We start from the raw sequence: 24,229 nt of genomic DNA, 5'->3' as shown, positions 1-24,229 counted from the left end.
GTGATATAATCTGGCATTATTGCTGCTTGATGGGAGGCGTATCAACCTCCAGCGCGAGAGGAATCAGAACTAGCACAGCAGGGGCTGTCTGTCTAGATCTGAACTCACAGCTCCTCCTGCCGCAGCGCTCGCCACCAACTCTGCCTGACAACCTCGACTCTGGTGTGAGGGGGAGGACAGCGGAGTGAAACAGCTCAGCTGAGTTTCAGGAGGAGGATGGGGCCTGAGCTGTTCTTGTTGTTGTTTAGGGTTGGATGAGGACAAGAACTGGGAAGCGGGGGAGAGAGAAGCGCAGCCGCAGCAGTGATGGGGCTTTAGCACACCAAGAGACAGACGTCTGACAGACTGTCCTCAGCGAGATGATGGACCGACGTACTCCTCTTTTTAGGCCAGCAGCGGTTCAGGCTGTTCAGTGCTTACCTGGCTGCATGAAAAAAACACGACACAGAAAAGGGCATAACAGCTTGCTCTGTGCCAGCAGCTTTCCCCAAACCAAAACAACACCCTGCTAGCAGAGCTACCACAAGCTCAGCGCTCAATGACTAGCTCAGAGCCTTTGAAGTCAGGTTTACTACAAGTTCCATTACAGCAAAAGCTGAGGAGTACATAAAACAAACTACAATTAGTGCGTTTATTAAGCCAGACGTGTTAAATCCTCCTATTACAGGCTTATCGGTGACGCCAAGGAAAGTAAGCGAGGGGGATTTTAGACGTGAGCAGTGTCAGTTACTTCAAATTGTATTCACTTGAAATGAGCTGACGTTTCAAAAAACAGAGCCTTTCCAAGATTTGGTGTCGTGCAAAAGAGCCGAGGCGATCTGAGCCTGTTCAGATGGAGGTTATTATGAAAGGTGCGCAGGAGTTTAGGAGGGAACGCGTGAATAAGGGGGTGGAGGTGGGAGGTTCAACAATGGGTAAAGAGAAATTGCAAAAAATCACAAGCTAAGAAGCTCCATCATTCACTGAGTCACTCTAAGGCATGGTGTCATATGGATGTTTTCAGATATAAAGCATCACACCCACGTAGCATAAATGAATATGCCCACAGCCAGCCAGCTAGCCAACCAGTCTATGAGCTCTTGTAGACGATTAATCACAGGCAGAGGCGGTAGCCCTGGGTTATGTCTGTCTGTATATATGTGTGTCTGTGAGGAGTCTCCTGAAAGCTGACAGTCAAAGAAGTATTTAAGCAAAACCACAACAAGGGTAGGCAAACGTCAAGAGTCAGGAACGTGAAGTAAGAGAACACAGGACCAGGAGAAGAAGGGAGGGGGGCTGTTATGTTGCTAGTCGCTTTGAAGTCTGTTCCTGTGTTAGCTGCCAGATTTGCCTCCCCCTCTCTCTCTCGCTCTATGACCCTGTGCAACTTGATCTGTGTGACTGGAGCTAATGGCCAGAAAAACTGATGCCCAAATAAGGTGCTGAGGGGAGAAAGTAATGCAGGAAGGATGAGGAAATGTACATTCTTCTGTCTTTGCCTCTAAAAACTGTGTCTGCAAAGGAGTAAAACAAGGAGGAGGAGAGGGGGCTTCTACACACTGCTCTGCATACACACCTGTTTGATGCACTGCAGCCTGTCATTGGTCTGCTGGATGTGCCGGTCCATTGATGGTAGCGTGTTCATCTTGATGTCTCTATCGGGACTCCATTAAAGAGCTGTTTTACTCTGTAAAAGAAGAGGATGGGGAGAAGTACAACTGTTACAACAGGTTTCTGTCAGGTCCCCCAGTGCGTGCAGAGTTTGCAGGCTGTAAATTTCAAACAGTAGCTCAAGAAATTTTTCAAACTGAGAAGCCAGCTTGTTTACGCGCTGACTCACTGAAGGGTTTGATCAGCCTCGAGCGCATATTTTTGGCAAATGCACGAAACTGAGATGTCCTGCAGCAGCAGCATTAATGACAAACGGAAACACGATGAAACTGAAAGGAAACTTTTGCAGCTTTTTTGCTAACTGTGTGAGAAAAATCTCACACTGCAAAAGAGAAAAGACAGCTGTTAGCAACCCTCAGAGCTGAAGTTATCATTGTGCCGTGGACAAACAAATCAAACAGAAGATAAGGGTCTTCTTTTTCTCTTTCTTTGCAACAACATGAACAATTGCCACCGTGCGTTCACTTTTCTGAGCATCTCAGAGAAATATGCTGAGATTTGGATTAATGGGTATCGTGCTGATTTGCCAGCGAAGCCCCCGTCCCTCACCATCCCTCTGTGTTTATCTCTATCAGTATTGGTCCGCCTCACATTCCTCCACACAAAAGGCCAACAGAGAAACCACAGGTGGGGGTGGAAAGCTGCTCAGCACTGATAAAGGGTCCCCCAAGATCCCCTGCTGTGAGAAACAGAGCGAAAGAACAAACACGATCGAAACACAGTGCTCAGCCTGAGAGTTTTCAGCGCTCAGTCTTGTGCACCTATCTTAGAAAGAGCACAACAATATGCACACTCTCTCTCTTTTACACACGCGCGTGCGCGCACACACACTCTCGCACTTAAGAGCATGTAAACACAAAAGCCTGAATTCTTCACTTTGATTAAACGTAAAGGTAAAACTTCAAAGCAACACTTTAAGAATAAGACTGTATTACTAATCCTCCGAGCTTAAGCATTACCAGATTAGAGTTACACAGAGTGCACTTACAAAGTCTTGAACATCACCAATACACTGCTTGCATGAGTAACAAGGAATTCTGGAGCAAATGTTGTGAAATGCCCGGCAGGGAAATGTCTCATCGCGCTGCGCGGTGTGACTGTCCTGAGGAAACTGCTAAATGCGTACAGTGCGAGCCACAAAGTCACTCTGACTGTGCAAAACTTGACCCCTAACTTTGTGTGGCCTAATTCTGCCATGCTGCTGTGCCTCCCAGCGTCCAGCAGATGTCTCCCTCTCCTGCTGCTAACCAGCATGTCTCTTTTTATACACTACACCTGGAGCAAGTGGTCCAGAGAGGCCTCCTTTAAGCCCTGACAAGTGCTACAAATCCCCCTTCAGCAAGCAGGCAGCTCCACAGATCGCTAACAGGGCACGCTTCAGCCCAGCGCTGGCCGTCTGACCTTGTGGCTATTGATTAACTGTTTCTCCTCCAGCTCCCCTTCCTGCTGTCCCAGCACATCAAGACTAGAAAGAAAAGAGGAGGGCCGGGGGCTTTGGGGTGGAGATAGCTACATATTTTAACCATCTTTCCCTCCTTCCCTCTGTTGCACTTTCACAAGGTCCAACACACACACACACACACACACCCTTCCCCTCCCCATCAACATACAGCTCTTTTGTTAGTCGATGAAAAGATGGGCCCTGAGGTTCTGAAAGGAAAATGAGGTGGAAATGTGACTGGTTGGCCAGGCTGCGTTCAGTCAGCGGCATTGTAACTGAGACTAGAAGCCAATTCACCTGACTGACCGACCGTCCGGGCTGTCAGACCACCCAGCAGCGCATGCCCGTGTAATGTGTTGCGTAACAGATGATGCTCCATTGTAGACGGAGTACAACATCTCCCAGTTGCCCCACATCCTCACTCCTCCTCCTGTACTTTCAAAACGAAACACGCTAATCTGTTATCTGATCACTGGGAGGGGAAGCTAAATGTTTTACCGCAAAATGTTGAAATCTCTGCTCTCAGTTTTCCACAGATTCACTGATTAGGCTGGAAGAAAAAACCTTATGTGTGTGTCTTAGTGTAGCAGTTGACTTTTTTCCCCCTCCTTTCCAGTGTTATATTTTTCTGTTTTTGGGCAACTTCCATCATTGTTTGAGCATGCACAAGCCACAGACAAACCTGCCTAATCTTTATTGTCTTCCCAACATCTTAATCAGCAACAGTCAGCACTGCTTACCCGAGGTGCAAAGGAAAGCATTACACATCCAATTATGATGTGCATATTACGACCTCTCTACAAAAAAGCAGTGGGAGGATGCTGCTATGAATCAGTGCAGAGTAAGAGCAAAATATAAGCAGTGCTAACATCTAAGGAAGCTTGTGTTCCTTTTTTTTGTTGTTTCCCTCCTTCTCTTTCTGTTTCTGAGCGAAAACGAGCTGGGAGAAACGGGGCAAGAAATAAGCAATCCTAAACAAAAGCACAGTGATATGAAAGGCCCTGAAGAATGGCAGGAAGAGGGCAAGAAGGGCTAGGCTCGGTGGAGAGAAGAGATGGAGAGAAACAAAAAAAGAGAGTGTTGAAATGATCTCTTCATTATCAACAGCAGCAGCACGCACGTGCACAGACACAGCGTACGATCGCTCATAGCGCGAGTGATTTCTCATTTCAGACAAATGACTACCACCTTTGTCGATTGCAGCGAGCTTTGTGAATGTGATCGGTCGTTACACGTAGGCAGCTGTGCAGGAGCTTGTGACACATCGCAGTGCTGTGCATTGCGTGGGAGTACATTAGGAGCAGGGTTGGATGATATGGTTGCAATCAGCGCCTTGATAGGTCAATCACAGTATTCTCCAAAATCAATGCGCAAGCAGTGAGATGCTAATGAATGCAAAATTACCTGCGCAGACATCAGCTGACATTACAAACTAAAACTGTAGAAGCTGTGTGCTGTGCACTGATGAAAAAACGGGCCCCTTTGCTCCCTCGAGGGCCAATTTGACGCTCACTTAAATAATCTGTTCACACACACTTAAAAAACAACTAAACGTGTTAAAAGCACATTTAAATATGTTATAGGTTCATAGCATGCCAGTAATACATAATAATAGGTCCAAAGTTAGCTTTAACTTAGCTCTGTGGTCACAGAGCATTACTCATAATCCCATATGACTTTTTGATGACTTGCTCATCATCTTTACAAAGGCTGCATTGTTTCTGTCAGTCACTGCAGGTCGGCAGTTGGGTCCTTACAATTCGCTTTTGTACTTTAGACAAAAGGATGTAAATGAGATGACGAATGAAAAGATTCCTGTGCAAAATAAACTCCTTGTGGGAGTATAGCAGGACCTTATAATTTATTTTATTAGTTCTTAATTATAGCCTGTTGATAAATAATAGTGATGTAAAATTATCTGCCTTATTGAGGACCCAAACTTCTGCAGCTACGCATGTAAGTGCAACATGCTGTTGCCGCTTCCTTGAAATTTCTTTAACGGTTTTTAAAGTTGAAGTCGGAAAAGGTTTCACGGTGCCTCGGGACGGGTCTATTTCAAAATAATGAAGGGCTTTTACATAACCGCGTGGAAAATTATATACTGCTTTAATGCTGAATCTATGCTGTAGGTGAAGTGCAGAGGGGAGTTCTGAACAATGACAAAAAAGAGCAATCTGATGAAGTCTGACCAGTGATCAACTTCATTTTGAAAAGGAGAACTCAGTTCTCTGGACTCAGCGGGGGATCTTCACTCCTCCTCTTCATCTTCAGTCATATGGCCACACATTTTCTTTTCGCTCTCCTCTCCTACAGCCCCCCAAGACATCATTAGAGCCACCCAGCATGCGGGTCCCTTACACCACCTTCCATTTTCCATTCTATCATTTTCTTCTTCCCATCCCTCATATCTCAACCCTCCTGCCACTCTTCTTTCCTCCCTCACTCCCTCCCTCTCTCCCTCCTCCTTCCCGGGGCCCCGTGTGGGAGCTGCCATAACAGGAGGTGGAATGGATTCATTTGCTCTAATGTGGTTTGGGCTGCAGCGTGGCACGGCACAGAGCGACACTTTATCCCAGTGCACCGAGCTTCTCTCCCTCTCTTTCTCTCCCTGTGTGCAGTTCATGTGTTTTCAAACAGGCCAATCAACACCACTCAGCTGTGATGGCCTCTCTTTACCTCTCCCTCCCACAATCTCTGCTCTCAGTATGTCTGTAAAAAAGCCACCAGCCATTTCTCTCTCTCACACACACATACACGTTATTATCTTTAGTGGCAAACTCACAATGCCATACAGCAGCTATTTTCTTTATATTCTCCAGTCCACTCCATTTTGTCGTCAGCTTTCTTCATTTTTTTTTCTTTACAAACCTCCTTGCATCTTCATATCTTTGTTTTTCTGCCTTGTTTCTGTCTATTTTGTTGACTCCCTGCTAATCCTCTCCTCCGCTAATCTCTACCCTTCTCCTTTTCCCTCTCAGCAAAGCCAACTATTAGTCATATCGCTCCCTCTGGGCTTTATAAAACTCAAACCCTCTACACCATCACAACCACCAACCTCTATAAAAATGTGAAACGACTTGTCCCAGGGGTGGAAAAAATAAACTCTAAATGTTGCTGTTTGTTTATCTTCTGTTTTAATGTGACAACCACAGGAGCACCGGGCAGCTATGTGACACCCAACACTGCAATGCAAACAGCTGTGATGTGGGGATATGCGAGCGGCTCTGCTGCCGTCTATAAATATGGAGCTTCTGTTGTGGAATATTACAGGTATGCACCACCAGATACCCCCGGGAACAGACGATTATTTCACCACTCTATATGTAAGTTCAAAAAAGGAGCACCATGTGCTAAGTGAATGGAGGACTGAATCCTTTAATCTTTTAAGTTAATTTTAATTAACACAGTCATGGTGATGACAGCTGCTACAATTAGTTACCTTTTAAATTATCTTTTTGATTTATTTTTCTGTTTATAAGGTGAAAAATAACTTTTCATGAGTTGCAGTACTGTGCAAAGGTCTCAAGCCATTTATATATTGATTGGAAAATAGGAAATAGGCACAGCAGTTTATTGAAACACTGGCAAACATACACGGAGATTGAATTTGTACACTTCTAACAGGCTTGAAAGTCAATATTTGTTATGATCACCTTTATCCTTGAACACAACCTGAACTCTTTTAGGTACGATTTCACTCCATAAGACTTTTCTCTCTGCTTCCTGCTTATGAATGACAGCCATCCTTCCACTGAGACCATTTCTGATGAGGCTTCTGTGAACAGTACATTAATCAACTCAAGGACCAGATGATCTCAGGTCCTGTGTCAAGTCTTTGCTGGATTTCTATTACTTAACAACATGACTTTAAGGTACTTTTTTTTAGACCTGCCACTTCTTCTTTTCTCCTCTATTTGTCCAGTTTCCTCAATTTTGTCAAATGCAGAGATGTGCCAAGTTTTGAGAATCACCAAAAATACTGTATTTGGTGTTTTTTTGTAACAAAATGCCTAAAGATACAATTTAATTTTTTTTCTCATAAGCTGTGTCTTATATGTAGCCACAACACTGGTTCACCCCTTGAGTTGGGTGCTGTTCTTATGCTTGAATGATTCATCGGTCAGTGTTAAGTGACAGAAAACATGACTCTAAAAACGGTCAGGTACAAGGACCAGCAAATGACCAAAGAAAAACTTTGGAAGACCTTCAGAAAGCCTGGAGGTTCGATACTGTCTTAAAAAAAAAAATAACAAAAAAAAAGACTTCTTGGAAGCCAAAAAAACCACACATAAGGGGTGGCTCAAGACCTCTGCACAGCACAAAGCACTAAAGCAGTGTCGACAGGTGGTTAAACTTATGATTATTTCAGCTCTACCAGGACAAGTTTAGAAATATAAGTAACACAAAGCCAGTAGTGAGATAATTCTACAAAGCTTTGCTATCTTTAATGTTTTACCACTTTCAGAACCAACTAGGAAAACAAAATATTTAATGAAATGTTCTGTATTAACAATGGGTCAAATATAGTTTTGTCTGTGAAAGATATTCCCCGCTGAGAGAAATTCACGGATAATTATCCACTGACTTTGTAGTTCCATTCAGCTTTGTGGAGCTTGTGAGCTTCTTAGCTCTCTAACGTTTCAGCCACATCAGAAATCTATTTTCAGGGGAAAAGTTCTGATAAATTCTCTATGCATCACCTATAAACAAAGAGAACCTGGAGAGGAGAGTTTCGAGGCTCCCTGGGGAGTTAGTAGGCAACAAAATGGCCAAAGACATTTATTTGCACATGCTCTCCGTGTGCTGCATGTGCAAATAAAAGTATGTTTTGTCATACTTGTGCTTTGACAGCATTACAGTGGACAAATCCTGGGTTGCAAGTTGAGCTCTACCACCTGATAACTATAAAAATTCAATAAAAGCTCAATTACCCCTAATCCCATATTTTAACATAATAGCACAACATTTTGTCTCATTATTATCCGGGTCCACCTGGGTTTACATTTGTATTGTCTATACTGAAATTATAAGGAAAGGCCATTTATCTAACCATGAGATACAAAAATCAGGTCATCCATGAGCAGAACAGAGCTTTGAGCATCACATGATGAATGAATGAACTCCTTATTCCATACAATGTTCCAGTTCCAGTTCCTGAGGACTAAAAATACCAACTGGGGGAGATTGTATGTCCTGGCTGCCACATATGATTTTCCACTGTCACCAAAGGCAAGATTCTATCACTAGAGATGCAAAAGAGACGAAGCAATTGAGCATATGTGTGTGTATGTGTGTAACATTATGACAGTGTGTGTAGCCTTCAGGACTTCAGAGGCGAGTCTGAAGTTTATTAAGTGGGATAATGGAAGTTTAGTATGTTTTTAGGAATGAGTGAGAGGAGAGGAGAGGAGAGGAGAGTGATTGACAGTGCAGTCTGACAGGCTTGTGTAAAGCTAACCTTATGGGCCTGACTCCAGCAGAGCTGTTAGCTCACACACCGCCCCCTGTGGCTGCTGAATGGGTAAACTGACAAATTCCATGTCCAGCACTGGCAAACTGCTGACCCAAATGCAATTAAACAACATCCACCAGGGTGAGTGTAACACATCAGTGTACGGTAGCATATGAATGCGCATGTGATATGTCTGTGTGAGGAGAGAGTGATGAAGTGTGTGCAGGAAGGAGAAACAGAGAGACAGGGGCAGAGGGTGAGACTTACAAAGAGTGAGTGTGATTCAATCTGCTCACTAAGCCATGAAATGGTATTGGTGTCATTAGGGAGAGCAAAAATATATCTGTGCCAGCCTGCCCTCCACTCCCCTTGTCTCAGACACTCCAAATGCACAATCTTACAAAAAAAAAGCTCGCAGTCCAACCTCTTTGCACATAGTGGAACAAAATGCCCCACTGTGCTGCAGCTTCTGCTGAACATCCTTTATTTATCCCTGTGGGCAAAGCCTTTAAACCATAAATAATATTTTTTAAAACTCCGGAAGTTAAACTATAAACATGTGGACTAACCTTTGCATGTAACTTTACATTCTAACCCATACCCACGTTGCCTTTGTATTTATTCATTTATTTTAGACACAATATGATGCTATTTTGACAAAAGAGTAATGCTAGGTCTGGCTAGCTAGCTGGCTAGGTGTGTTAGCCCTGTGCTAACACAGAGGGGAGGTAACTCCTCCCACCTATAACTAGCATATGCTCCAGCCCATTGACTGTTTTCTACAGTCAATGCTCCAGCCTGACAACAACCCTGATTTTGATAAGTGGAAAAAAACAGAAAGCTTGATAATATTTTTATTAATATAATTTTAGCTAGTGAAAAAAAAAAAGCATAAAAATGTACTTACCAGAGCGTACTTAAAGCTTCTTTTACTAGCATATTGCCAAAGAAGACATAAGTCTTTTTAGTCTTTATACAAACGGGGGTGTTATAGATAAAACATTACCCAGCTTTATGGGAGGGCGGTGGTTAACAAAACTGTGCATTTGTACAAAAACAAATTCTAATACGGGAGCCCCCTTGCGGGCATTCAAGGAACTGTAGTTTTTGCCACCTTTACAAGAGCAAATTTTTTCAGCTCCAAAATAAAACCACAGTAATAACAGTACAGTACAGAGTACCAAGTACTCCCTTTCTCATTCAGTTACCACAAATCATTAACATTACTAATTACTAAAGGTCCTTTCTTCATCAAAAGCCTTTTTTAGGTAAAAAGGCGTTTTTTTTACCTTTAGGTATTTTGTGAAAATACCTAAAAAAAAAAAGAAAGAAAGAAAGAAAGAAAGAAAGAAAAATTGGCAATTAATGGTCACTGAAGTTCACATGCCTTCATCAGATTACAGGTACTATAATTTATAATGACTTGTTCTTGGCATGTGTTACTGCTATCCAGCAATAAATAAACAGCTAAGATATTCTAATGTTAATCTAAAAAAGCTACAGAATCCTTATTGATTTTCCGACTGCCGTGTCTATAGCCGAGCATTGCCTGGAGTCGGCACAGAATAAAGGACTTGTTCAAGGACACTCAAACAAGACTTGATGTTTACCAGTACATGCACCAGGGCCTCCCATACGAGAACAGTGTGTATCAGAGATGCAACAAACCCAAACAAATCACTTTTTCAAGCTCTGAGTGAAATCCTTTGACAGAGGATTTTTACAGAGACCGCTAAATAACCTTAGAGATAGCGAGACCTGCCTACACGGGTAGATGGTAGAGCGCATTCATCTTGTTCTTTGAGAGTTTGCTCACTGCCGTGCGAGAGTGAGAGGAGCAAACAACACAAAACATCTGCTCGCTGTGAAAATGAAACAGCCTAATGGTGTACACAGAGCACCAGTTTCATTCACTGAAGGGACAATCCACACAGGTATTATTTGGCACAGTGAGCGCAAAATAAATAAATAAATAAAAACAGCGCTGAAAGGCTAATGTGCTTCACTGCAGCATTTACAAAACACTCTTTCGGAGCTACAAAGCACTCCAACCGGGGTGTACGTGTGTTTATTTGTCATCTCAAGTCCATCACATCAGCTTATCTTCACGCATGCATGTGTGCGTAACATGTGGTGATGTGTGACATAGTGGGCACGCTCATAAGCAAACGCCACCAAACCTCGAGAGGCTTTAAATGTGTGTACATTTTTTCCTATGAAAGAATCATATTCTGCTGTGACTTCGTTTGTGAGATTCAAGGTATATGTAGAAAGAGCTCAGGAGGACACGACAAATGGATGGGAAGAGAGGGGGAGACGGAAAACACTCACACAACATATTACGTGGAGGCAGGGTGAGGCAAACAGGGAGAGAAGGGGGGGGGGCTTGAAGAGCAGCAGAGAGAGAGAGGGAGATGGCGAGAGGTCATCCTTGGGTAATTTGTTTTGGTCCTCTCAGAGCGCAGACACACAGGGAGCAGGTAAACCAATTACAGTGTGACATGAATCACTAAGACCTACAGGCAGCCACACAGCTGGCCAGCCAGAGCAGCCAAACAGTCGACCGAGAGCGCGCTTGTCTCTTTCTCTAAGTGCTGGTCAATCACAAGCCGCAGCCCTCGTCCATCCCTTTGACCACGACTGCACATCTGGAGGGAACCGATGAGAGAAAAAGACAAACATAATTTCCCCCATCCGCTGAGAAATCCCGCGAAGCTCTATCGCCAATGGATCTGGATGCTTTTGTGAAGAAAAATACTTTACCCCAGCCACATGACTGACACCACCCCCCCCAAAAACGCAATGCATCACGGACAACAGCGGAGAGGCATTTACCAAAAGTGATGATGGCTTCATCTGTGATAAATAAATCTATCTGACAGTCCTTTGGTTTCTCAGTTCCGTCCCATTTTTGAACCGCAAACAATAACGATAATGATAGTGCTCCTTTGAAGAGGTTGTATGTCAAATCCTAATGGATGTTAAAGCCAATCCAAATACCCCAGAGGGAAGTATTTACACGACAAAGACTTAAGCTTTTACTTTAATTTCCTTAATCACCCGACGGCTGCCAAAATGATGTTGTGTCAGGCCTCAGTCATATCTACGCCAGTGGCTATAAAACAGAGGAGCAACTTGAATAAACAATCATCTAGGTCTCCTTCTCTAATCCTCGAGCTGATGCTAAACTGACAGTCGCATCAGGAAAAGCCACCCAGCATCAGAAAAGGGAAGAGAATGAAGTTGACAAGGAGAGGGATTGGACTGGATTAGATATCGCTTTGGCACTTGGTTTTATTTGATGTGGCCTTGGTGCATGTTGTAGATTCAGACGGGGTAAATATTTGATGAAGGGCGTTGGTGTTGGGCTTGCTGCTGCCAGGGGCTGTTCTCAGGGAGCAACTAATAAAGACGCCGGCGAGCAGGTTGTCAATCACCACCGGGGGCGTCGGCTGAGCTGAAGTGGCAGGAGACTGCAACCTCAACCCGACGGTTACCCGCTCCTCGAATATGAGCCACCTTTTTTCTCTCAACTGTACATCGGCATGCGCTCCCATGCGCAGACACACAGTGTGGCATGCACCAGCGGGGCTGTGGCGAGCTTTCCTAAATTTTTAAATCTTACCATCTTGCTGCCCCCTTGAAATTAATAAGGGCCTCCGAGCTGCTCTCCCAGAGCCACTAACTGGCCATTTGCACAGTCTGGCTCCCCTCACAAACCCTCCCCTCCTTTCCTCGGTCTTCTCTCCATCACACCCGCTGCTCTCTTTCCTCCTCTCTGTGTCTTTAACCCCACAATTTCCTATTTTCCTTCCCTCCATCTCTATTGTCTTCCTTTGATCTCCACCCTCTTCATCTCTCCTCTCTTCCCACCAAACCTCCTCCCCTCTCCTGACTCCTTGTTTCCTCACCCCCCTCCCTCCACCTCCTCCTCCTCTTTTTTCCTCTCTCTCTCTTTCTCCATTCCTCTGGCCCTAAAACCAGCCCCTCGGCCGCCCGCTTGCGCTCACTCAGATGGCTGTTACCATGACAACCCCGTTCTTTCAGCTCTCGCAAAATAATGAAGACAATGTGTTTTCCATTTAGATGAGTTTTCTGGTGCAGCGGGGAGATATGGAGTGTCCATCTTGCCTTCTCTTTCACTGCGGAGGAAATGTAATAAAAAAAAGAGGGTTTCTAACCTCTCTCTCTCTCTCTCTCTCTCCACGACACTCCCTTGTTCTGCTGCTACAGGCTTGTGCACAGGCAGGTTAGGGTGCTGGGAGCCAGATGGGTGTTAAAGCGATAATAGCAGCAAATGGTTGGAACTGTGAAAAAGCGCATCATCTAATCCTCTACATGTTAAAAAAAGCTTTACAGGTTGTTATGGCATATTGCTGATTCTTTAAAAAGAAAAAACTGCAATGAAGTCACAGGCGCTAACTTGTCAGTGACAGATTACAGAGTCCTGCTCCCTGTTGTCAAATCCAAGCTGTGACAATGACAAACTGTAAACATTTCAAGTTTGTTTTTTTTTTTAAAGAGTGGGGGGCTTAGCGATGATATTTTTTTTTAAAGCATAATGCTCCAGTGCGGTTATAAATGCCATAAAATTGATGGAAAGAGCTTTCTTTCTTTCCTTTTCTCACTGGTGCAGATTTATTAACTTCACAGAGCACACAAGGGGAGCTGCAATCCAACAACTTGTTAGCGCTGAAAAGTAACATTTACGCTCCTTTAAGAGGTAATTCAGTTGGAGCATGCTGGCATTTTCACCCAGGGGTGCAACGTAAACAAAGCAAACCCTGGTTTGTTGATTTCTTTCTTTTTTCCTTGCAGTGCATTCTTTCTATTGCTAACTGTTTTGCAATAAATAAATAAAAAACATTGCATGAGTCCTGAAACCTCTATAACGCAATGTTTTGTCTCTCTAGCTCCTTGTTGTTTGTGTTTATAAACACTGTTTGCCCTTTGCAACGCCTGAAATATAACGGTCATAAATTACAAATCTGAAGCAGCTCATACACATAGGTCGGGTTTCTGGTTCGCACGCTCCAGACATATGAAGCCTTCTGCTCGGGAAAGACATATATGCGAGAAAAGCGAAAAATGTGAGCAGTATATGTCTGTGTGTTTACAGTGGAAATAGTGAGTCTGGGACATTTTCTTTGGGTCTCTTTTCCAGTGTTTATGGAGAGTGGTGAGCAACAACACTTCCTGAGAGGAAAGCCAGCTTTCCGAGTCCAAACCCATTCCAAGCCGCGCAGACGGGGAACGCTCTGTCTCCAATTTATGTTTTCCACCCAGCACCGTGTAAACACGAGCACAGAAGAACTGGTGTGCGTGTGCGTGTGCAGAAGGACGGGTAGGGGGGTGTTTCAGATAATCCACACTTGCAAAACAAAGGCAGGCGAGCAGACTAATCACAGACAAATGAGCCAAAACATCTCAGAACAAAGTGATAGCCCAGCAGCTCCCAGTGTTTACCAGCTCTAACAGGCCTCTCACATGAAGCTGTGACAAGAGCACGACACAACTCGGGTCAAGCTCCATCACAATCCAGCTCTCCCGACCTACTCATCTCTACCTGACCTGTCAACACAGTCGACAGAAGGATCCAAAAAAAGGAAAAAAAGAAAACGAAAACTCTGCTTCTCACTTGCCGTCTCTCTGCCGGCCGCCCTCTGCTCGTTCTTAATTACATCCAGATCAGACTATTAATGAAGTCAGTCTGATTTTAACAGCGTCTACGGGGAGCGAAGGAGGGGTTTCCTCATCCAGGGAGCATATCAAATAAAATCGGGCTCTTGGCCTTGACAGGTTTTGTCGCCAATTAAAATGGCACGCTACACCGAAGTAGGGGTTAGGGCTAACTAATAATTATTTTCACTGTTGATTTTCAGTTTTTTGTTTTTTGTTTGTTTGTTTTTAAATTAAAAGCCCCCTTTTAGCATGACTGGCACTCCCTCCATTTTCAAAGTTGTCTTCGGGCATTAAAAATCACAACGTCCCTCTGGCTCCCAGTACCTGGTTTTGGTGATGACATCTTCATAACGGCCTCTAAAAGCATGAAAAGTCTCGTCTAGAACTAGTGAATGTTAGAAATGTTTCTTTTTTTGTTGCTTGACAGATCACTTTAATGATTAATTGATTATCAAAACTGTTATTGCTTAATGTTCTGTCCTTTGAGGTGATTAATAGACTAATCATTTCAGCGCTAACGCTGTTTTCGGCACTCTGCGGGGCCAGCTAGCTTCCTTTACGGAGACGCATCAGCCATCAGCTCATCCGTTTGAAGTGCAGAGAAGGTTGTGACAGCCTGCCATGTGTGTTGATGTATACATTTAAACAAACCGAACCATCAGCTGCAGAAACTCCATCACATTGCCTTCTTTCTTCTCCTGCTGTGTAGTAAAACTAGCCGCGTTTGATCCTCAAAGAGTACACTGCCAGCCACGCACATACAAATGCACGAACAAATATGAGGCAGAGAAATTATACAATTCCATATGTATACAATAATGGCAGTCTTTTGATGAGCAGGCTGTCAGTATGGGGGCTTTAAAGTGCTCCAGTGATGCAGTTGCTTCCCACATGCGTTTCTATTTGATGTACAGCATGTGGCGGGAAACAGCCTCCGTGCCACAGGCGCTCTGATCTTCTTAAGGCACTCCTGTCAGAAAGCACGATGGCAACGACACACGCCTTAACAGTCTCATCTACTGTGCATGTTTACACATGTGAGCCCGTGCACGTGTGTGTGTGTGTGTGCATGCATGCATGTGTGGCATCAGGTGTGTTCTGCGTGCGCTCAAATGTCTGCCTCTGTCTGTAATACCATTGTCCGCTGCCACCTGCAGCGCACACACACCAAATCCCGACAGATCAAAACGCCGCACTCCATCAAATCCAGTGAAAAGCCTGTTTACTGATGATCTGGTGTGAAGACAACAGGCAGCTGGAGTGGGAGATAGGAAGGGAGGAAAAGAGAGGAGAAGAGAGGGAAGGCGAGGTGAGGGGTGAGAGCGGTTGAGGCGGTGAAGCTATCAGGGAGTGGCCCACTGCAGGGGCCTTTTATTATGAGCCATTGTAAAGGAACTAGGTGGGATAATTGGTCTCCTATGCCCAATGTGAAGCATGTATTTTTAATGAGCACACACTGTTGCTCATTTAATATATAAGCAAGAGACAGATGACACAGAAATGCATTGAAATGTTGATGTTTATATGGAGTGTTTGCTCAGGGGAGACAGAGATATTACACTTTTGCTCCCTTCAGTTTGTCGTGCCAGAAAGAAAGAAATACAGATACAGACTCCGTGGCGCGCTCTTTGTGTTAGATATATGTTGGCATGTGATTTGCTGTGTCTCCTGTAACACCACAGCAGTAATTAAAATTTTTATTTCTTGTCCAAATCAATGTTCCTGAGAAAGATTCAATTAAAAATAGATCAATGAATATTATTTTTTGCTGTAAGCTTCAAGTTTTCTTTTTTCCGCACATGAAGGCAAACTCAAAGGTCTGCTGTTCTTATTCCTGTTATTATAAGACAGACAGGATTATGGATTTGGTGACTGAATCTCATCAGTAACTAGTTGATCATCCCATTCAAACTCGCTGCCTGTAAGCCAGCAAATTAGATGCCCACTCTGCTCACCCAGGCGCTGCTGGAAAGTACAGTCAGGGAATAAAACACACACCAACACCAGCCAAGACATCTGACCTGTCAAAGCACCTCGTAATGTTCGCACTGACCTCAAAGCAACAAAACGAGCAGTGCTTCGCTTTACAGCTGTGTCAGGCGGGCATTAGAGGGCTGCGCCGACCAGGAAGTTAAGAGCTTGGTGGCAGAGAGCAGAAGCACCCGAGTTTAAGTGAATTAAGAAAACTAAGTCGTGTTTAACCCCGGCACGAGTCCATCTCTCCTTGTTGGAGGGCACGCTGCCTGGGCTGCCACCTCATAATAGCATTAAACACATCCCAAATTGATGTTTGGGAGGGAGCATGCTGCAATGACTGTGAAAGGGCAGCAACCAGTAGAGGACTCCACTTGGACGTGGAACAAAAAAATAGTTAGGCACAGTGCGGGGGACTAAAGAGGGGCGGCAAAGAGAGGATAGAAGACAGAGAAGAGAGGTGGCAGGTGGAGAGGGGTTTGAAAAATGAAAGCAACCCCAACCCCACACTTCTTCGGGGACCCCACAGACCTCCTCCAGTATCCTGCTCTGAAGCCCTCCATGAGATCTCCGGTCTGGATCCATCCATCAACCCTGCTCCTACTCTGGATGCATGAAGCAGCCAGCCAAAACAGAAAACCCCCTCTGTAGTAACCCATATACTGTTTATACAGCCCCACCTGCTCTCCCAATCATTGTCCATTCTCTCCCCTGGGTCCACTAACAATGAATGCACATTACATCCAGTCTCAGAAACCTTTTAGGACCGGGTGGAGTATCAGAGATAAGGATAATTTGATACTGTTTTATACAAGATATGGGAAATGACCATTTTTGTAACACCGAAAAGGCTTTTTCATTTGAATATAAGCCTGGTTAGTGAGCTACATTTATAAATTGCATGGGTGTGACCCACTGATACGCAAGTCTGCTTATTAATGCTAAGTAATGGACTAATAAAATTACAGAATTTCATTCACTTTCTTAGATTCAATTAAAATCACAAGAGAAGCCTCAAAGCTCTTTAGACTGTAAGCTGGAGACCCTAAAACAATACAGAGAAACCCCAATAATTGGAGGACCTTCTATGAGCAAGCACTCAGTGACAGTGGGAAAAAAAACTCCCTTTTAACAGGAAGAAACCTCCTGCTGAAACATGCTGAAGGAAGGGCAGGCATCTGCCACGACCTGTTGGGAATAAGGGGAGGAAGACAGGACAAAAGACACACTAGGCTGCACCATGCAAGCCAGACATATTATTCCTGCATCCAAAAGCTCCAACATCACAAACACAATGGAGATGTCTGGTTCAATGGGTGGAATTAGTGGAGGTGAAGCCTAGTAGACACCTGCCAGCTTTAGCTCCCTGTGTCAATACACCTCTATGCCAAAGCGGCCACACCCCTGACTTTAAAGCTTTAAAGCTACCCCGTCATACAGTTTTTAAAAAGGAGGAAACAGAGGTTCAAACTGTAAACATGCTTTTTAGTTAATTTGAACGTAACACTCTGTGACTGACTTGCTTTTAGAGTCAATCTCAAGTGGCCATTAAAGGAACTGCAGCCCTTAGCGATTTTTTGAGGTTGCAGCTTGGTTTTCTATTGGCCGTACCATTGTTAAATAGTGAGTGTGTGCACACACATGACCAGCCAGGTGTGTTTTCTCTAGCATGTGTTCTATATTGCCTACCTCAAGAAACCTAAATGGTCAACCACTTTGAATTGTCCTTTTCTGTGTTCTAGCTATTTTTTTTTGGCATTGCAGTGAAGTCCATAGTTGGAGTGGATAGGACCTATGTACTCAACACATACAGTGTGTCAGTGCACATTTCTGTTTATACTGTATGCTGTCAGTGTGGTTAAACAAGGGATCTAGTCATCAGGTCATGGCCATTCTCTTTGATGCCAGTACAAAAGCTCCAAAGCGGATGTGAGCTAGCCTGCACCTCCACCACCAAACACCCCGCCCCCCCAACAGCCCAACGGCCAATCCTCTCCTCTGACTGAGCAACTACCACACACACACACACACACACACACACACACACGCACACACACAAAGAGAGACGCAGAGAGCTGAGCATAAGCATCTGGATCACACAAATGAATTCTATTTTCTGACGGTAGACAGACGGACCCGCTGGACAACCACCACTAATCTGCTACCTCCCCTCCTACTCTTCCTCCTCCTCCTCTCACCAGCACCAGCACCACCACCTATAATCCCTGACAGGGAGACAGGGAGTGAGAAAGAAAGTGTTTAGGACAGTGAGTGAGAGAAACAGAGAATTAGAGGGAAGCACATTTGCACAATGAAAATAGGCTTGATCTTATCCCCGTGCCTGAACTGAAATGGACTGCCCGCTCGCTAAATAAACACTTGTTGGCCACTTTGCTAATGCTACTCAACACAATGGAAGACAGATGATGTTTCATTCACACTCTTGGCTGCTTTGTTTGATTTGCTGGCAGAGCACAGTTTATATAGTAGCAAAAATAATAAACTTTGGAGTCCAGTGAAAGCAGCAGCGGTGTAGGTCTCACTCAAGTCTTGTTAGGTGACTGAAGACTCAGCGGCAAACACGCTCAGGATGAGAAAACACACAGCGAGAGCCATATTTCTTCCAATTACGTGTAACTGACTTGTAATTTTGCCCAATCTCCTGTGGGTTTGTATGTGACCCCGCTGCAGTATTGAAAAATGAAGCAGACATAAAGATGAGGTGTATGAGTGTCTGTCTTGTGTGTTACAATATGTGCTTTGTATTCATTGCAGATAACAGGAGGCCATTGGAGGGGAGAAAACAGCAGCCATTGATTTTGTGTGCTGGGCAGGCATTTCTCCATTCCAGAGTCTGGTCGATACATTCACCAAGAGCAGGGAGCACAGGAGTGGTTATACACCACTCTGGACACTGCATTTGCACGCACGCACACACACACAAAGACACGTTTGTATTGGCAGTCACCAGCAAATGGACACAAGGCCCATCAGGCAATCAAAGCTTTCTTATTACCTGCCAGCGCATTCACAAACAGATACATGCACGAACAGAGGCAACAAATACTACCGCTTACAGAGCGAAAGGAACAAATGCATTCAACGAGGCAATTTCTTTACCACGAGCAGCCCATGAGAGGGTGGGGGTGTATTTCAGCATTAAATCCTTTATCATGTACCCGGCAAATCAAACATTGATTTCCTTGAGCCACTGTGCCGAGGGCAATAAGGATCTCCTTCATCAACAGAGGCAGCATGGGCCACACACACAACACAGCAAGCACACAAGCACACAAACAGCAGGCACTAAATGAATATTAGGTGGAGGAGTAATAACTCCAATCGGAATAGGAAAAACATAGGCTATTCTGTGTGAACCGCCTGTTTTGGAGCCAGAGGGGAACGCCGGTCAGCTTTGATCAAAGACACGCAGCTTCAGCTGGACAAGTGGCCATTAAGGGGTCACAGTGACAAATATGACAGTTCAACTCATGCTAATGTCTAATAAAGCCCTTCCAAAAAAAAAGCTTTTACTAGAATAGCTTCACTTGAGTTTTTTTTTCTAGTGCATTTCTGCACAAGATCTGCAATTTGGATCTATCAAGGCTTTACAGTCTGAAATCAAATATTTACTCATCTGCAGAGTACAAAGTTCACCAAACTCCTTTGCCTCTGCATACTTTTCATAAAGTGCTTGTTGCTTTTTGAATACCACCTGTTCATAAATACATGTTTGAGCTTTGACCATTAACACCTCTAAAATTGATGAGATAACCTTTTTTTTATTATTATGTGCGCAGCTTTTATTTAAGCAAAGCACAGCATTGTGGATGAAGAAGAATTTCACACCTCAGTGCTCAAAGTGAAAAGTAAAGAGACTGAACACCCTGACCCAAGAATATTAGAAAACATTGCTGTCAACATGTCAGCGCAGAAAGTTACCTTGACAGAAGTAAAGAAATTGGTTTGACATTAAGTTAGATGTGGAAAAATGTCTTTCTGCAGCAAAGTGATCCATGGTGTTGAAGGCCAGGAGGAAGTGGAGGGAGGGAGGAAAGAGTAAAACCAGCAAACATCCATTACAGGTAGTGCGATGCTATCGAGTGTAAAACGGGAACGCTGCATGAAGACGACTGAGAAAGTTTTCTTCGCAAGCGCTGAACTGTATAAGCTGCTGTCCCAAAATATGCCAATAAAATCTGGAGGGTATTGAGATTCCCTGATTGAAGTTTTTGTCTGTTTGATTGTTTCTTGATTTCGGGAACATTAAATGCCAACCTGCACTCAGTCATTCACTCCAAGATGCCAAAACACACCATGGGAATAAATCTCTGTCTGACATGCAAAATAATCTTTCACAAAAGGTTGAATCGTCTTTGCTTATAAACTCACCGGCCACTTCATTAGGTATATCTGCTCAACTGCATACTAATTGGTCTGATAAGAAGGTAACGGTAACTCAAATGACCTTTAACAGCCAAGCTATGCAGAAGAGCATTTCAGGAGCAGAAGACCACTCCTGTCTGTTAAGAAAAGGAAACCGAGGCTACAATTCACACAATTTCTGCCTTGTATCAACAACAGAGTAATGATGTCAGGGTGTATTTTCTTGGTACACTTCCGGCCTCTTAGTACCAGCTGAGCATCATTTAAACACCATGTTGCTGACCCTTGATCACAGTGTACCATCTTCTGATGGCTACTTCCCTTAGGATAACGCACCATGTCACTAAGCTCAAGTCATCTTAAACTGTTTCTTGAACATGACAGTGAGTTCACTGTACTCAAATTGCTTCCAGAGTCACCAGATCTCAATGCAAAACAGACATGGCATTTGTTTTACCCTGTCTTAGTTTTTTCTTTGCTGTGTTTCTTTCTTGCTTTATGCCTGAATTATACTTGTATAACTCATCATAACTCATGATGTAACCGGAAACCCCAAACTTCCATGAAAAATTTAACTACACGTCAGGCCAACGCAGTCCACAACAACTGGATGGTACATAAGGTTGCGGTGAGGGGTTTCCGGTTATTTCATAAATTGATCTGTAAATTCCCTGCAGAAGCATAAATCAGGTTTTAGCCACGTGTAAGTAAATACAAAGAAACCAGGACTATGTGAAACCATGACTACATATCTTTTCCACCTTGTCCTGGGACAACAAACAGAATGACGATCCATGGAAAAATAAATTGGCATAAGTTCCTTTTTCGTGAGTCTCCCACAGTTTGAGAATTCCTTCTTTAAACTTTGAGATGTACCGGCACTGCTGCCTATCAATAACGTGTTTACACAACGTCTAAAGACACGTTTTTTGATGTTAGAGCATCAAGCTGAAAAAGTCGCGATCTGACTCAAACTGCACCGTGCGCATGAGGTCACTTTCCAAAAAGCTTGCTCTCGTGAAATTAAACAGTTGTGACATTTTAAGCTGTTAGCTGAGAGCCAGTCAGAGACGAGGGATGACGAACAGGCACACACAGAGGAACGCAGAAACATATGCATGTAAAAGATACATGCACAGGGAAGCAAAATGGAAAAACAGGCTCAGGAAATTGGCCAGTTCCTGTATAGGAGAGGTACAGAGGGACAGAAAAAAAGGTGGGGGTCGAATGGAAAAAAAAACAAGTGGGAGTGAGAAAGACTGACAGAGAAAGACAGACTCTGTGCCTTATGTAACTTTAGTGTCACTGTCCTTTTGTTTTTCAGACACACCAACATGTCACTGTCAAGATTTTCCCTTTAACTATTACAGCCACTTAGAGAGTGCCTATGGGCTAAAATTTACCACAAGTGTTGTCGTTTGTGAGAATGCTAACACACATACAGTCGAATAATAATACTGTATGCCATATATATAGTATATAGTAAGAACGCAATAATTACAAGTTTACTTTGGTGACATTTTTAAAGGAAAACAAGAATAAAGTTACTAAAATGTTTACGGTAATGAATTAAAAATGCACAATTAAACAGATTACTTACAGCTAAAACAATTAATTGATTAACCAACCCCCAAACTAATAATAATACTAATAATAACAAACATTTTCATTTTTTTACTCTGGATGTAAATACCAAAATCCCTCTAGGTTCGGGAAAACTTCAGTATTTTTTATGACAATCTGGAAGCAAAACAATCAGTTGTTATAATAAAAGTTATTTGTCAGGTTCAGTATAAGTTAATTTCTTAAATATGAGCATAAGGTTGGTGTATGGATCGTTTCACTAAGGATATCCAGTTTTCGCATGTTTAGATGCAAAGGTATTTCTGTACAAATGTGCAAAAGCTTCATTTTCACTGTACCAACAATATAAAAAACATAAATAAACCCTTTTCTACCTATAATGTGTCTTTCGCATGTTATATATGTGTTTGTCTCCAGAAACATAGCCTAGCCCTCTGTAACCCTCAGCAGAGTAAACTTTAACCTCTCAGACACACAGAGCAGAACAGATGACCCCCGCTGAAATCTGAGCTGCTGCGTTTCCTCTGTAAAGTGAAACTAGACAGACACCTGACCCCGACTGACATGTGACACACACACACTACACAATCAGAAACACCTGTTCAGACATGCACTAAAGCACACATGGGACACAAACATTACCACATCCACATTAAGGGAATTTTCACTGAAGCACAGAACCCACACTCAAGTGAGCCCTGTGTGCTGTTATCCTTGGACACACAAGCAGAGCTCGCCCTAAAACAACCGTGACAGTGTCTGCTGTATCTGCAGGACAGGCAAAGTGTGAATGTGTGTCTGGAGAGTTAAAGAACATGATAGGTTCACGCTCTTGCTTCTCCATCCATCAAGTCAGTTAAAGGACAGTCAGAATTAGACAGAAAAGCTGCAGGAAATATCGGGAGTCACGGGAGCAAACTAACAGTGTCATGATTTGAGCTCTGAGTCCATTAAGTCGATTCCTTGCATGCTTTTGTAGTTATGTTCATCTCTTTGACCTCGGCATATGTCGCAAGAAGCGTCAGCATTAAAGGTCGAACGCCAAACGCTCTTTTTCCTGAACTCAGTGATAATTTAAAAGTTAACTTCAGTGGCATCAGATAACATCAAACGTGGATCCAGTGAAAAGTTTCTGTGTCAGTGACATCTTAACATATTGTCTCGTAGTTTTTCTTCTTGTTATCGTCATAAAACAAATAAAAACAATGCAATAATATGTTGTAATGTCCCTTCACTTTTGGCAGCACTAATCCTCAAGCCCATTCCTTCAAAGGCTAAATTGTTATAGTTATAATGGAGGCATTTGAGTCATAAATGCACATTTACTGCACAAATGAGTAGTTAAAGCAGCAGACTGGTGTATAAGTGTTGGAGTAAAAAGAAATTAATATTCTTTTTAATTTGTTAAAAGGTTCAATAAAAACTATATTTTTTTAATCAGTATTTTCTACCAAGTACTTCATAGTTCAGGCTTTAAAGGGTTAACAAATTTTAGACACAGTCCTCTGTGGCACAGGAGAACAGGCTTATATCAGGCTTTGACTGCACACACATTACTTGGAGACTCACTTCATGGCTGTTTTTGTTATTAGCACGGATGGCTGAAGGACAGATAATCTAAAAAATGTCCCAAAAGCTTCGAAAAGCTGGTATTCTGTATTCGTCATGGATGGAGACCCTTTCTGCAGGATGAATGGCATGTCCATGTGCGTGCATGCATGTAAGAGAATCCTTTTCCTTTTAATAGTTCATTAAGAGGAGCCACTTCACCGCTGGCTGGATGAGGGAGCAGCAGCTCCTAGGCTTTCTGCAGATCCACTAATCCTTCACTTACCTGAACCACGTCAATACTGCTGCAGGCCCCCACCTTCTGCTCCATTCTCCGCTTTCTTTATCCACAATACCACCCCCCAGCCTTCCTCGTCCTTACCGTTCCCACCTTGCAGCTCTCGTTTTTAGCCCTCAGACACACACGCACACACCTTCACCCCTTCTTCCATTCCCCAAAGGTGCTGCTTGATATCCATCCTATCTCTTTTCCTTCCTCTGGACAAAGCAGA

At 43.5% G+C, this 24,229-nt stretch overlaps 1 protein-coding gene across 6 annotated transcripts in view; it reads right to left on the bottom strand.

The window, feature by feature from the left end:
• zmiz1a (zinc finger, MIZ-type containing 1a) overlaps positions 1–24,229 on the bottom strand; it is a 108,959-nt gene that overhangs the window by 29,434 nt on the left and 55,296 nt on the right. For all 6 annotated transcript variants that reach the window (XM_085182190.1, XM_085182188.1, XM_085182189.1 and 3 more), the window contains one exon: positions 1,556–1,666. In XM_085182190.1, coding sequence (XP_085038316.1) covers positions 1,556–1,624 — 69 coding nt within the window. In that variant the 5' untranslated portion in view covers positions 1,625–1,666. The remainder of the gene's footprint in view (positions 1–1,555; positions 1,667–24,229) is intronic.

The sequence above is a fragment of the Neolamprologus multifasciatus genome, chromosome 13, assembly GCF_963576455.1.
Source record: "Neolamprologus multifasciatus chromosome 13, fNeoMul1.2, whole genome shotgun sequence".
NCBI lineage: Eukaryota > Metazoa > Chordata > Actinopteri > Cichliformes > Cichlidae > Neolamprologus > Neolamprologus multifasciatus.
The sequence above is the reverse complement of the archived record's forward strand: the minus strand, read 5'-3'. Positions and strand labels throughout refer to the sequence as shown.